This window comes from Halichoerus grypus, chromosome 14 (genome assembly GCF_964656455.1).
Source record: "Halichoerus grypus chromosome 14, mHalGry1.hap1.1, whole genome shotgun sequence".
Taxonomy (NCBI): Eukaryota; Metazoa; Chordata; class Mammalia; order Carnivora; family Phocidae; genus Halichoerus; species Halichoerus grypus.
The window spans coordinates 80,664,130-80,677,808 of NC_135725.1; the positions used below are offsets into that span (position 1 = coordinate 80,664,130).

Genomic DNA, 13,679 nt, shown 5'->3' on the forward strand with positions numbered 1-13,679 from the left:
GCCCTGTACCCAGAGCTCTCGTCGGCCACACTCTGCCCCACCTGTGCCCTGAGATAATACTGCCCCTCCGGTATGTGAGAAGGCCATCCAGCTCAGAGGCTAGGAGCCTGGGCCCCTGGGTCTAGAAGATGCCCTACCACTTATGAAGGTGTGTGACCTAGGGCAAGTTAATCTCCCAGATCCTCAGCTGTTTTCTTCCTAAAAGTAAGAATGATGACAATCATCACGGGGTTGTGAAATGTCGATAGATGCTCCACGTAATGCAATCTGCATGATGCCAGGCAAGAAATGTGTTAAATTCATCATCCATCTTGTGCCAGGGTTGTATTATTAACCACCCCAAGTTACATTTGCCGTGCCAGGCACTGTGCCCATCACTTTATATGCATGGTCTGTATTATCTCACTTAAGTCTCACAGAAATCCTCTAAAGTGGGAATTATTAGTACTCCCCATTTTTCAAATGTGAAAATGGAGGCTTTAGGAAGTAAAGCGGACGTTTTTGTTTCTCTCTCTTTTTTTTTTTTTTTTCGTTTTTGTTTCTCTTAATGACCTCTCAGAGCTGAAGGCACATTGGACGTTATCGGGGCAAACCTCCCACACTGAATGTCTCCCGTACCACTCCTGGAAGGGGCTAGTGATCGGGCACTTGGTCCCTCCCAGAGAGCCTCCTCTGTCTTGGAACAGCTCTGGCTGTAAGAAAATGCTTCTTTGGAGGGAGCCAAAAACGATTTCTTTGTAACCTCCTCTCATTTACGCGGTGGAAAGAACGCCGGGCTAAGAGTCAGATGCCTCAGGCTTGTGTCCCAAACCTCCCACTTAACAGGGTTCTGACCACCAGCTAGCTGCTCCTCTGGGTCAGTTTTCCCAGGTGAAAATGAAGGAATTGGATGAGAGGAGCTCTAGGTCCTTCTTGGTTTGGACATTTCAGGATCATATAATTCGTGACTGTGTGTGTAATGCACACATATCTGATTATAATGATGGAAACAGTGAAGGAGCAGACCCTGTGTTCCAAGGAACAGATCTGCCTCTGCCAACATGTCTGTCAGGGTGGGGACCCTGCCAGCTGAGAAGAATCCAGAAGGTTCTGAGAAATGGAGTTCTCATCTTGTCTTAAAACAAACCCCTCCCTCCCTCCTTCCCTTCCCTCTCCTCTTCTCCTCTACTTTCTCTCCTCCATTCCTTTCTTCCTCCTCAATTCCTTTCTGATTCAGAACCATAAAGGAATATTTCAACCTCCCAATCAAAGTGAAAGATCATGTCATGTCCCTGGCGACACGTTTCTTACATCGCACTGAGTATGCAGAATCAGTTTGTTTTCAGGAGTAGGGAGACCTATGGAAACATGATGCAGAGCTGCCTTGTGTCTGTGGGAGTCTCTCCGATCTGGCTGCTGGAGTCCCAGCTCCTGAGGCGGTCCTCAGGCCCATGCGCTGGACTTTCACAGGGGCTTCTGAAATTGGATGCAAATCTGTGCGTCGTTTGTGTTTGTGCATTTTCTAGGAAAAAAGGGCCTGTGAGAGAGAAGACAGGGGGTGCTAGACTGGGAGCTGGGCTTGGTGACCCTAGGAGTTGACCTTGTTGGTATTCAGAGTCAGGCTGTGCTGACATCACAGAACACAAAGACATCACATCAGACAAAATGGATCAAGATGAGGAGGGAAAAAAAGAGACTTTTCCATAATCATCTTTGAGTAGAAAATAAGACAAGAACATTATCCAAACCACAAAAATGACCAAACATCCCCCCTTTGCTGGCCAATGTGAGTGACTGCTACTTCTTTTCCTTCTAGTTAGATAAGAATTCAGATACTCAATCATAGGATTACTTCTGCTTCCTGACAGCGTCCAATCCAGAGCAAAGCCCTGCTTCCTTAAACCCTCCCTAAAATAAACAATCCATCACAAGCCCAAATCCTGTAAGAAATCCTAACATCCTTTTCTGAGAAGCTCCATGGTTCCCATGGTGTGCATTCTCTTTCACTGCAGAGGCTTTTCGAAAAGCTCTGCTTTGTTCACTTGCCCCATCTCTCGCCTGATATACTGCAATAACCTCCTACTGTCACCCCTCTGCTCAAAACCTTGCTGTGGCTCCCCTTTCCCTCTGTACAGCTACTGCCCTTCCATGACCTGCGTGATCTGGTCCCTGTGCCCTCGCTGGCCTCCTCTCCACCACCCTCCCAAGTGGCTCACTCTACATCTGTTACACCAGCCTCCTGCCTCTTCTTGTAAGACACTGGGCACGCTCCTGCTTCAGGTGCGGGAACTTGGAGCTCCCTCTGCCTGGAACACTCGTCCCATAGGTGGTCACCATGGCTCCCTCTTTCGCCACCTCCAAGTCTCTGCTCAGGTCTCACTTGGAAGCCTACTCTGACCAGATCCTTCTATTTAAAACTGCAACCACACCCTCGACCACTCCCCAGCTCCCTTACTCTGCTCTCCTCTTCTTTTCCCCATAGCTCTATCCCCTTCAAACAGTCAGGGTCAGACGCCTAACTACTGTCTTTATTGTTCATGTTGTGTCTCCCCAGCTGGAATCTAAGTCCCACAAGGGTGGGGATCTAGGTACCAAGTGCCTAGAATTGGGCTTGGCCTACAATTACTAATCAAGACATATTTGTTGGATGTTGCTGAATAAACTAGCATCACGGAGGCTGGAAAGTAAGACTGAACATGACTTTGGCTCAGCATCCCTCACTGAGAAATATGGAGTGAGGCTGCCTGCCTTAAGCTTGGCTCATTGTCAATTTCACGTATTTTCTTAAGACAGAGTTTCCTAAACGTCAATCTTGTACATGCCAACCTCCTGATTTTTGTCCTAAGAACAACCTATGCTTTTGTTTACTTAAAACTTTTCCTTAAATAGACTTACTTTTTGACAAATACATTTATTTTCAAAGAAAATTGTATATCACAGCTTTGAGGTACTAGTTGTATTTTTTCTAATACATGTTAAAATAAACATATAGCTGAATCACTATATCATATACCTGAAACTAATATAACACTGTATGTTAACTAACTGGAATTAAAATAAGAACTTAAAAAAATTAAACATATGGCTATTAAATGAATAGTGTTCATTTGTAGCACTTAAATCTTATTACCCCAGTGGAAACCTGCCTCTGCTTTTCCCTTCAACCGCAAAGATCCTTCTGCCGCCCTCTACCTACGCAAATCCTATGTGCCCTTCTTCAGGCCTCAGGAAACCCCCCCAGCTCTCGCACTCACTCACTTCGCTGAGCTCCCCCCATACTCACAGAAAAAAAATACATGTCATGCTTACACACCATGTGGTTCTGTTTTGTTTCACAACATAAGATTATAAAATATCTTCTTAGAGCTATAGAAAGGCATTTGAGTATTCAACTCCCTTTTTTTTCAGGCCACCAAAGAGATGAAGAGGCTTGCCCCAAGTCCCTGTGGGGGCAAAGTCAAGACTAGAACTTGGACCTTCTGATGCCCCATCCTCAGTGGGAATCCGCAAGCAATGAGTCCCTTTAATGTGTTCAGCATTGTGCCCAGCACAGGAGATAGTGGTGGGAACAGAACAGATCCAGACTTGACCACACAGAGCTTCCAGTGGTGCTAGGAAGCTATACACTAAATAAACGATTATACGTGCTTAGATAAGTAGTTGCAAGTGCCTTGGAAGAGAAGTGCAGGGTTCAGTAGGGACCCCATCCTATTTGGAGGATTGTGAAAGCCTCACTAAAGTAGTATGTTTAAATGCATAAGAGTCAGCTGAAGAGGAGCTGGTGGATTTCTAAATGGTACCAGGCTAACTCAGAAAGGTTTGATTTGATGTTTGAAACCTGCAGTGCTTCAGGGTTAATTAGACCACTGTGGCCCAATCTACTTGCCACGGGGTCACGGAGAGGGCCACCCAGCAGCTCAGAGGCTCTGGTGCCTCTGAGCACTGCATTCAGCAAGAAGGTGACAGGAGATGCTTCAGGTCTACTCTGGGAGCCGGGGGGTGGTGGGCCTCACTCCTTGCTGGCAGAGTTTGGGCATATTGGACACATGGGTTGTTTTTGCCAAGGGAGTGCCTACAACGTGAGCTTTGACATTAACAAAAATAAATTCTTAGCTTCTGGAAGTGGAAAATCTTAGTATTACTTACGAGGCACACTGTAAACCTTATGTCGTTTCACCTAAGTGGTAAAATGCAGATTTTTCAAGAAGGGAATGCATTTCAGTCACTGTCACTATTATATCCAGAGTTTATCTTTATGTTTCCTTGTGAGATTTCAGTGGAGCTGGTTAAACTCTACCTAAGAAACTCCAGCCGCATCCTACATTGGTCTTAGAAAATTAAACCTGACAAGCAATGTGATGGTGTAATGATGTGGAAGAGGGACATGTGTGGACTGAGAGCAAGTGGGCTTTGGTCTCCAACTCCGCCTTTTACTAGGCTGGAAAAATGACTTAACTCTTCTGAGCTTCAATGTCCTCAACCATAAAGTGGGGTTAATAAAAATCCCTGCACCTCGTGAGGTTCTTGAGACAGTAAATGGGAATCTAGGTGAAAATTCTTTCATGAGATCTAAAGTGCTTACAAAATGTCACTTAAAAATGAACGTCCTATTACAAATCCTCTTCTAAAGTTCAAACAGGCTCAGAGACCAGAGCAAAGGTCTCCTGATTCCCACTCGGTTTCTCTTCCCCAGGTTGCTGCACTGCGGCTTCCCTTCCCAGGCTAGAAAGTCTTGGCAAGAGCAAGTCTCTGGGGGAAATGACTAGGTGCAGCGAGGGAGGGGCAGGGAGGAGTGGGATCCCCACGAGGGTGAGGAGAGGGCTCTGGGAGGGGAGGGGCCAGGGCAGACGCTCCTACCTCCTCAGTTTGCAGAAGGCTCTGCCATTAGGCCTTGTCAGGTCTCTGTTGCTGCCTCTGTCCACCTTTCAATTCGCCCGTCTGTGTGGTTGAAGAGGCCCTAGCATAAAATAACAGGCTTTTTTGCTTTTTCGAAAAATTTGAAAGCAAAGTCAGGTTTTAATGATCAGTATTCTGTTCCTTGGTATTTTCTTTCAAGCAAAGGCCATGTTATTGTAAGATACTACATTTCAATGGAGCTATTCTTTCGTCCCCAGCAAACATTCCTGAGTGGCAGGTTTTAGGAGACGTTCCAATTTTTATTGCTTCTGGTGTCCGATAACCTTGGAATGAGTATCTGTCTCCATGCCCCCAAGGCCATGTTATTTCAGAAAGTTACAGCTCTTAAAATTGTTCTTTAATAAAAGCAAGTGCCACTAATTCTAAGTAAAGTGAGCTTTCCAAATAAGACCAACTGAGAATGTTTAAAAAAAAAAAAGAAAAGGAAGACACTTCAACAACAGGAGTCCACAGTGAAAACTGTGCATAGTTGAACTACTTCAGGGGTTTTCACAGCCATTTAAAAAGATGTCATCAGCAAACTCATTCAAATTTGCCAAGAATGCTGAGCATGATGGGCACGTTGTATCTGTAGGCCAATATTCAATCCAGGTCGAGGAATCTAAAGGATAGATGTACCTGCCAAGAAAAAAGGATGATGAAACTGTTGTGGTGATGGCCACAGATAGAGAAGAGCTGAATTCCACGGAGCTCAGGCTGCTCAGCCTGCTTAATCCCCGTGAGGCCACACTGTCAGCCAGGCTCTGCCTCACTGGCCTCCCCCTGGGAAGGACTACAAACCCCCAAATCTCAGGAAACTGCTTGGGGCTCCCATGATTAAAGGCAGGAACAGTATCTCTTTCAAGATCTATTTTTTAAAAAGAGACAATAAGATGCATATTTAAACATTTCTCTCTTTACAAACAGAACAGTCCAAGAACTTATTGAGGGGGGCAGATGTGGTATAGAGGGGGATGGATGAGCGCCTTCAGAAGCATCCTCAGACCCAGGTCCTCAGTTGGTTTATCCATCAGTGAGTGCTCAGCCGCCCTCATGGTTTTAAGTGGTTCTTCGTTTTAAATTCATATTGTTTCATTGCTTCTTGGCCTTATGGCTAAGATCAAGTGTAAATTCACATTATTGCATTTATGCTCCTAATGGTTTGTTGGTTAACAGCAGGACACATAAGAAACATGTAATTAAGGATAAATGACACCTAGTTTTGAAGGAAAGATCAGAGACTCCAAAATGACTTACTTGAAACTGAAATTGTATTTTATCTGGAGGGCTTCTTTACCCATAATTAAATACTGTCTTCCTTTTTCCAGGTCAGCGTTAGCACACGTGGCCTTTTTAATGAAGGTGATTTCAGAGTCTTTCTCGACAACAGCTTCGCCTGAGAGGCACACAAGTAAGATTATCACATTCATGTTACGATATTACAAGTATAAACTCTTAACAATTCCAGTTCCTCATGGCTAGTTATTAATGAGTATAAACTTATATTGAGTGGCTATTGGAGAGTGACAATGTCCATATGGTTAAGACTGCCATTTGTTGGCTGTGTGGCCCTGGACAAATGAGGTTCAGACCCATCATCTGGAAAGTTGGGAATGACAATAAAACCCATTTGTAGAACTGTTGTGAATATATGAGAAGTGCTTACAACACAGCAAGCACTATATAAGTGCTTCTTATCCTTACTCCTGTAGAACCAGGAATTAAAAGAACTTCTCTAAATTTGAACATTAATCCCAAATGTTATACAGCAAAATAAAAAAGTATTCGGTAGCTGGCAATGGATGACTTTGTAGAGAAGTGCAGGATATGTGAAAGACTCGGGAGGATTTGAAAGAGGATAACTTTAGGATTCCCAAAGAACTCAGGAGTCGTCAAGAAGCTGGCTCCGTTACCTAGAATGCATTCTTCCTCTGTTGTCCTGTTGCATTTCTACCCATCTTGAAACACATCTTCAATTCTCGAGGTATCCAGTAAACACTCCTGGATGTTCTTTGTCATAAATATCTCTGTCTCCCCCTTACTCCCATTATACTTGAATTTCTATCACAATGTTTCATTCCATATATCTGTCTTCAGCTAGGCTGGAAACTTCTTGAGGCAGGGACTGGGTCTGACTCATTGCTATAGATTTGGGACTGATGATCAGTTATTTAACTCTGACAGAGTCATCCTAATTGTTAAATCCTGAAAAACTTCTGAACGTATACTTAATAGTAACTGCATATATGGTAAACTTTAATTAGTAATATTTAACAAGGGTGCACACATCAGTTTGAGCTGATTTTCTTATACTCTCCCGATGACCATTAAGACATGACTGCCCCGGGCAGCAATATCTAAGAGCATCCCCAGCACTGTTTACCAATTCAGCCCCTGTCACGGTAAACAGTGTGGCTGCTGGAGCCTTATCATTATTTTTAAAAGCCTTTTGTTATAGAAAATCTCAAGCATATTCAGAAGAGGGACTAGTTAATTAACCTCAGCTTCCACAATCACTGATCTTTTTTCCATTTATATCTTCACTCCAAGCACCCTATGTTTTAGGGGAAACACCAATTATCATTATCCTTAAACTGCGTGGTTGTCCTCTGTTCTAAATAGTTTAGTTTTTAGTTTGGCTTATTGTTTGTGTGCAGCAATTCTTGGGGTAAGTGGTAAATGTGTGATGTTCTGATATTTATATAAATTCCAAATTTGTATATATTAAAAAATGGACACCCAGAATGAAGAGATAATAAAATATGCAAACATTTCTTAACATTTCCTTTTAAATATCATAAATATGAATCTTCTGAATGGACAGGAGAACAAAGAAGAGATGATATTGATGAAGAACTACAGCTTGGGAATCATCTGATACTGCACAACATTCAGAGCAGCCTGGGATGTCTTCTGATACTATGCAAGAATTGGTACAATATAAGACAAATAATTTGTATTTCTGGAATGAAAAGCACTTGATTATTTCAGTAAAAATAGGAATGGTTTATTCTTTCTTCCTTACAATGTGAAAGATGGATGCAAATGGTGCTCAAAAGTTAGACTGTGAAAAGATCAGAGTGCTAAACACCTATTTTGGTCAGAATAACAATCATGATTCAGATAAAGAAAATTTGTGATCATCAATGAGAAAAAAATAGAATAACATCACAAATCAATTTCATACAGTAAAACATTTGAAATAATAAAAACCAGAAAAACATTTTTATCAGAGTATCCATCAAGCAAATAAAGATTTAGAAAGTATTATTAGAATCTAACTCTAGTCTATGGCTAAAAATGATGAAGAATTTTCATACTTGAAACACCTGATAGAATTTCAAAAGAGAAGAAAATCAGTATAAACATAAAGTTGCAATTTAGATTTACGGTCCTACTTATTGCAAAATTTAAACCTACTGAAATGAGAACACAACTTTTTGGAAAATATAAATAAGGTGATAACATTTCAATCATTGAGAAAATCAACTTAAAAAAAGATCTTTAAAATAACGTAAAATAAAAAATTGGGGACTTTGAAGACCACTTAATGGGTTTTGTTGATTTCAAGGTACTGGAAGGAACAACTGAACAACATATCAAACTGTTTGTGAGAGAAAGGAGTCAATGAGGAATATTTATGCGAACACCTTATTGGTACAAATAGATTGCCAGGGAAGAGTCAGGCTTCAGCAAGAATTCTGAAGTTCCCAGCTGTTCAATTTGGTGTTGACTGAATTACCTGTCAAGCAGGTGTCAAGTGTCTCTGGGCACTACAAAGATAGGAGCCAAGCAAAATCTCACTTTAAATATTGTCTTCATAAATTCAGTGTTTACTACTGCATATCTAGGCAGAAGTAAGTAATAATAGGAAAAGCTTTAAAAATTGCAATAATGAAAAAAAATTATGATAATGAAAACAGGAAAAATATTGGGATTTTGACAGGCAGCTGGTAGTGCGAGGATCACAAAGGCAGTTTGGAAATCATATCAAGCCTGCTTGGTTCACTTTGATAGATGCTGTGGTATAAGAGCAAATATTTAGAAAGTGGATAGATTTTAGATATGCTTTTTGGTGATTTGCTCATGATAGTCTAGCAATTATGTCAATACTATCTTCAGATGTTCAAGAAAATATATTTCAACTTTAATAAGTTCACAGATTAGGGAATGAATAATGAAATTGTATAAAAATAAAGGAAACTATGAAAGCGGAGCAAGAGCTTTTGACAAAATCAAGAATGATTACAAATTTGATATAAAACAAAATAAAATCAATTTAAGGGAAAAGATAATTATATGAAAATGTTTTTGTTTTAATGGCAAAAGTAAAAAATTTGATGAACTTTCAAGTTTTTAAAAAAAATTCTGAATCCTAAAACTTTGTCTATGGTGTTTGTAAAACTCTCAAGGGGAATAAAAGTTAAGAAAATTAGGAAAACTAAATATTCAATAAATTTTCAAATTTCAAAAAATTCAATAAATTGTTGTCATGATTCAGCTGATAATAGAGATACACTGAATACATAAAAATGTCAGACAGTGTCCAAAGGACTAGAAACATTTTGAATGTAATTACTACCAATTTAGCAGAAGCTGATAGAGACTTCAGGACCATGAACGATACTGTTGCTATTAGGAGAAATTACTTATTGAGATTATAGGTTGTGTAAAGACTATAAATTCAATAAAGATGTAATCGGAAAAGTTTGATGTGGTTCCTTATTGTCAAATCCAAGCTCAGACAGGGGCAATCCTGTAGTGAGTCAAGCAAAATAAGACTGACAATTTCTAAAAATAAAAAACTTATTTGGAATTATTATAATGATCTAATGAATCTTTTGTGTGACAATTTACATAATTTGACAAGCAGTTTTATAATATTTACAGCTTAGTTTAATTAGAGAATACAAGGGAACATATTTTAAAATGTTTTATATGTTATTTTACATGTGAATTCATTTTATTATGTTGGTTAGTTAATAAAAGTCTCATTTATCCTCACATGGCATCCAACCTACAGCTTTGTACTTCATGGACGCTCTTAACTGGTTTCCCTGTTTCTACTCCTGATCCCCCCCACAAAAGAAACCAGAATGATCTTTTAAAACCATAAATCAGATCATGTTGTTTGCGTACCTCAAACCTTTTATTACCTTCCCTTTGGAATTTGGAATAAAATCCAAATTTCTTGCCATGCCTTATAAATCCCTGTATGACCCAGCTCCTGCCTACCTCTCGGCTTCATCTCATACTAGGTTCTTCAGCTCCCTGGTGGTGCCAGGTTACTTGCCATCTCAGGGCCTTTGCATATTCAGTTCCCTCTCTACTCCACCCCTTTAAGAATGGCTAACTCCTGATACCACCCCCAAAACACGCCATCTGTTATCACAGTGAAGGAGTTTCCCACATTAATTACGTGTCTCAAATATAGTACTTGTTATGATTTGTAATTGTTTAATTTGTTTGTTCATTTCCTTTCTTCTTTTTTTAAAATGTATCTCCTCAAACAGAATATAGACGTTATGAAGGCAAGAACTCTGGCTGTGTTATTCAAGTTGTATTCTCTGTGACTAACATAATGCCTACTCCACCAACATAATGTCTCATTAATGGCACATAGTAAGTACTAAATATTTGTTGAGTGAAAGAATGAATGAATGAATCCTCACCAGCTTTGTAGATATCCAGGAGGGTTGCAGTGTACTTAATAAAGACATTTTCTTCAGTGATAGATGTGATATGAACCTTATAAGCTGGTAGAAGAAACAACATAAGAATTCATGTTTAATATCGCTAATGCCATGTCCAGCAGAAGTCAGAGTTTGTCAAACAAATGAGAAATGAAGCATACCAAGCTCTTACGGGCACGCTGAGGTAAATCTCATTTCTTCCAAAAAGCCTTCCTAAACACTCTCAATCTGACTCTACTGATCATGACTAATGATTCATTCTAGGAATCATTAGTCCTAGCCACTGTTATAGAACAGGCTGATCAGGATAACAGCAGCATTAAATTAAAAGACAGAAGCACACTAAACAAACAAAATATGCCTTTGTTAGACGTAAAGTTCAGATTCTGATCCTTTAAATTAGTGGGGTCATGCCCATCAGGAACGTGGAAGAGCCCCTTCCTTTTCCACTTGCCCACAGAGGGGCCTCTATCTATCATGCAGGCCTGCCCTGTGGGCCTCCTGTTCCCTTGCCTTCATTCCTTGGACACCTCCAATGGCTCTGATCTTTGGATTTTGATAGGATTTGGTCTTCTGACGCATCTTTGCTGGGATTGGCAGCTATCTGACACGAGACATTCTCTATCCTGTTTTCTCTTCATTCAGGCATCGATTTTTAATCCATGGTATTTGATCTCAGTTTTGGGATGAGCAGCTTGAAGGGACCTATCCCTTCTATGTAACCTAAGAAAAGATTCTCTTATTTTTGTTTTTGATGGGGTTGAAGTGAATGACCTAAAAGGTTTGTCCATTTTTGAGATTCCAGCTAGCTAGATGAATGAATAAACTCACTGTGCCAGAACCAAAGGTCAAGTGAATTAGTAGCCTAAAACAGATTTTATCATGTCCTGAATAGGGGCGCCTGGGTGGCCCAGTTAGTTAAGTGTCTGCCTTTGGCTCAGGGCACGATCTCAGGGTCCTGAGATTGAGCCCCACATCAGGCTTCCTGCTCAGCAGAGGAGTCGGCTTCTCCCTCTCCCTCTGCCTCTCCCACAACCGCCCCCTACCCTCACCCATGCTCTCTCTTCTGCTCACTCTCTCTCTCAAATGAATAAGTAAAATCTTAAAAAAAAAAAATCAAGATGAATTCTATGGAAAGACTATAAACCACACCCAATTTATTCTGATGGCTATATTTCCAGTAAGTGAGATCGGTGTAATATAATGGAAATAATATTGGAGACCAGGATGCATCCTAGTTTTACTACTTAATTCCTGCATGACTTTGAACAAATTATTTAATCTCCCTGAGCCTCAGTTTCTTCACTGGCAAAATACAGATAATCTTCTGTTACCTCAAAGAGGTCTTATGAGACCCCAATGAGAAACCATATATAAAAGCAGTCAGTAAACAGAAAGTGCTGAATTAACTGTACTTACCTTTCATTTATACATAATACCCTACTTTCACATACACACACACAAAAGGTTCGAGATCATGTACAATATACTCTCTTTCTCTCTCTCTCTCTTAAAAAAAAAAAGAAGCCAGAAATAAACATTAGAAACCAATTATGATATGGTTTCACTCTTATGTAGAATATAAGAAACAGGGCAGAGGACTGCAGGGGAAGGGAGGGAAAACAGAATGGGAAGTCATCAGAGAGGGAGAAAAACTGTGGGAGACTCTTAACTATAGGAAACAAACTGAGGGTTGCTGGAGGAAAGGTGGGTGGGAGGGATGGGGTAATTGGGTGATGGACATTAAGGAGGGCACCTGATGTGATGAGCACTGGGTGTTATATACAAAACTGATAAATTATTGAACACTACATCTGAAACTAATGATGTACTATAAGTTGGCTAATTGAATTTAAATTAAAAAAAGAAAGACAAAAAAAGGTTAATATCCAAAATATATAAGGAACTTACACACACACACACACACACACACACACACACACACAAGAAAAAAAGAAAACAAAGGAGCTAATTCTCTGAATTTAAGACAAGACTACAACTGTACTTGGGCATCTGATACAGCTCTGAACCCTGGACAACCAGAAGGAGATGCTCCTTTTGAAGTGGAAGATTGCAATCCTGCATATATTTAAAATGAGTTAGTATTGATATTTTTACCTTGTCTTTGAAGGGAGTTTGAAAAATTCTAAGCCCCCAAAACCACCTTTGTCTCTGCCTCTGCTCAACTGACTGGAAGAATAGTGAAATCTTACACCTTCTTGGTTTCTCATAAGTTCTCTTTGAATATATTTTAGTTCAGTATGTTTAATTCGATGGGCTCTGTTGGAGCAAAGTGTCTCAGCTGGGTGTGTACATCACTCCTGTCGTTTTAAATGAAAGTCACATTTCTTTGCTGAAGGATAAATAATTTTGCCTGTGAATGTTAAAAATCGATGGCATTTTCCTTCAAGGGAACACATGGCATGTAGTATCCAAATAGTCACTATGAAAAGTTGTTGATCTCTCTAACAGATCATGTTTTCATAAAATTTTATGTTTAATGGAACTCTATATAGAAACTTTGAACTTACCATAGGCAATGTCTGGTTTACATGCTGTTTCTTTTCTAGTACCTGCAGAGATTGTCAGATCCAGTTCTGTCTGCATTTGTCCGCAGTCAGCTGGATTTTGTGAAAAATGGCAAAAGTTAGGTTAACATAAAGAGGCAGACACTCCCTTTGGCAGTAAACACAGTTTTCATAAGCCCTGACAATCCAGTATAATCTTACAAATACCATTTTCTCCTCTTCCATAAAGTGAAACATTATATAAAGCAAAAACAAAACAAAATAAACAAAAACAAAATCTTGGACATGAAGTTTAGAATGGGTTGTCACTCCACATTCAGTTCTTTAGAAATGTATGTGCTTTCATTAAAGAAGGGAGGAAAATTTCCCATTTTGAGTATAATTAAAAGTCCCTTGAAGGAACCGAAATGATAACTGGACTGATTTATAGCTATAAAATGGTACAATAAGTACCTAAGAAATGTATAGATATTAAGGTTTTTCAAAAACAAAATAAACCTCAAACCAACCCAGACCCTCATGGAGTCAGTTGTTAATGATTGTTGAGTTCTGGGTCTTTTCCTTGACCAAGAACCCTGCCTTG

General features: G+C 39.9%; 1 protein-coding gene across 1 annotated transcript in view; it reads right to left on the bottom strand.

Moving 5' to 3' along the window:
- Positions 1-5,094: 5,094 nt before the first annotated feature.
- C5 (complement C5) overlaps positions 5,095-13,679 on the bottom strand; it is a 90,030-nt gene continuing 81,445 nt past the window's right edge. The window contains exons 38-41 of the mRNA XM_036107768.2: positions 13,100-13,189; positions 10,548-10,631; positions 6,133-6,271; positions 5,095-5,514 (exon numbers count right to left, since the gene is read on the bottom strand). Coding sequence (XP_035963661.1) covers positions 5,376-5,514; positions 6,133-6,271; positions 10,548-10,631; positions 13,100-13,189 — 452 coding nt within the window. The 3' untranslated portion in view covers positions 5,095-5,375. The remainder of the gene's footprint in view (positions 5,515-6,132; positions 6,272-10,547; positions 10,632-13,099; positions 13,190-13,679) is intronic.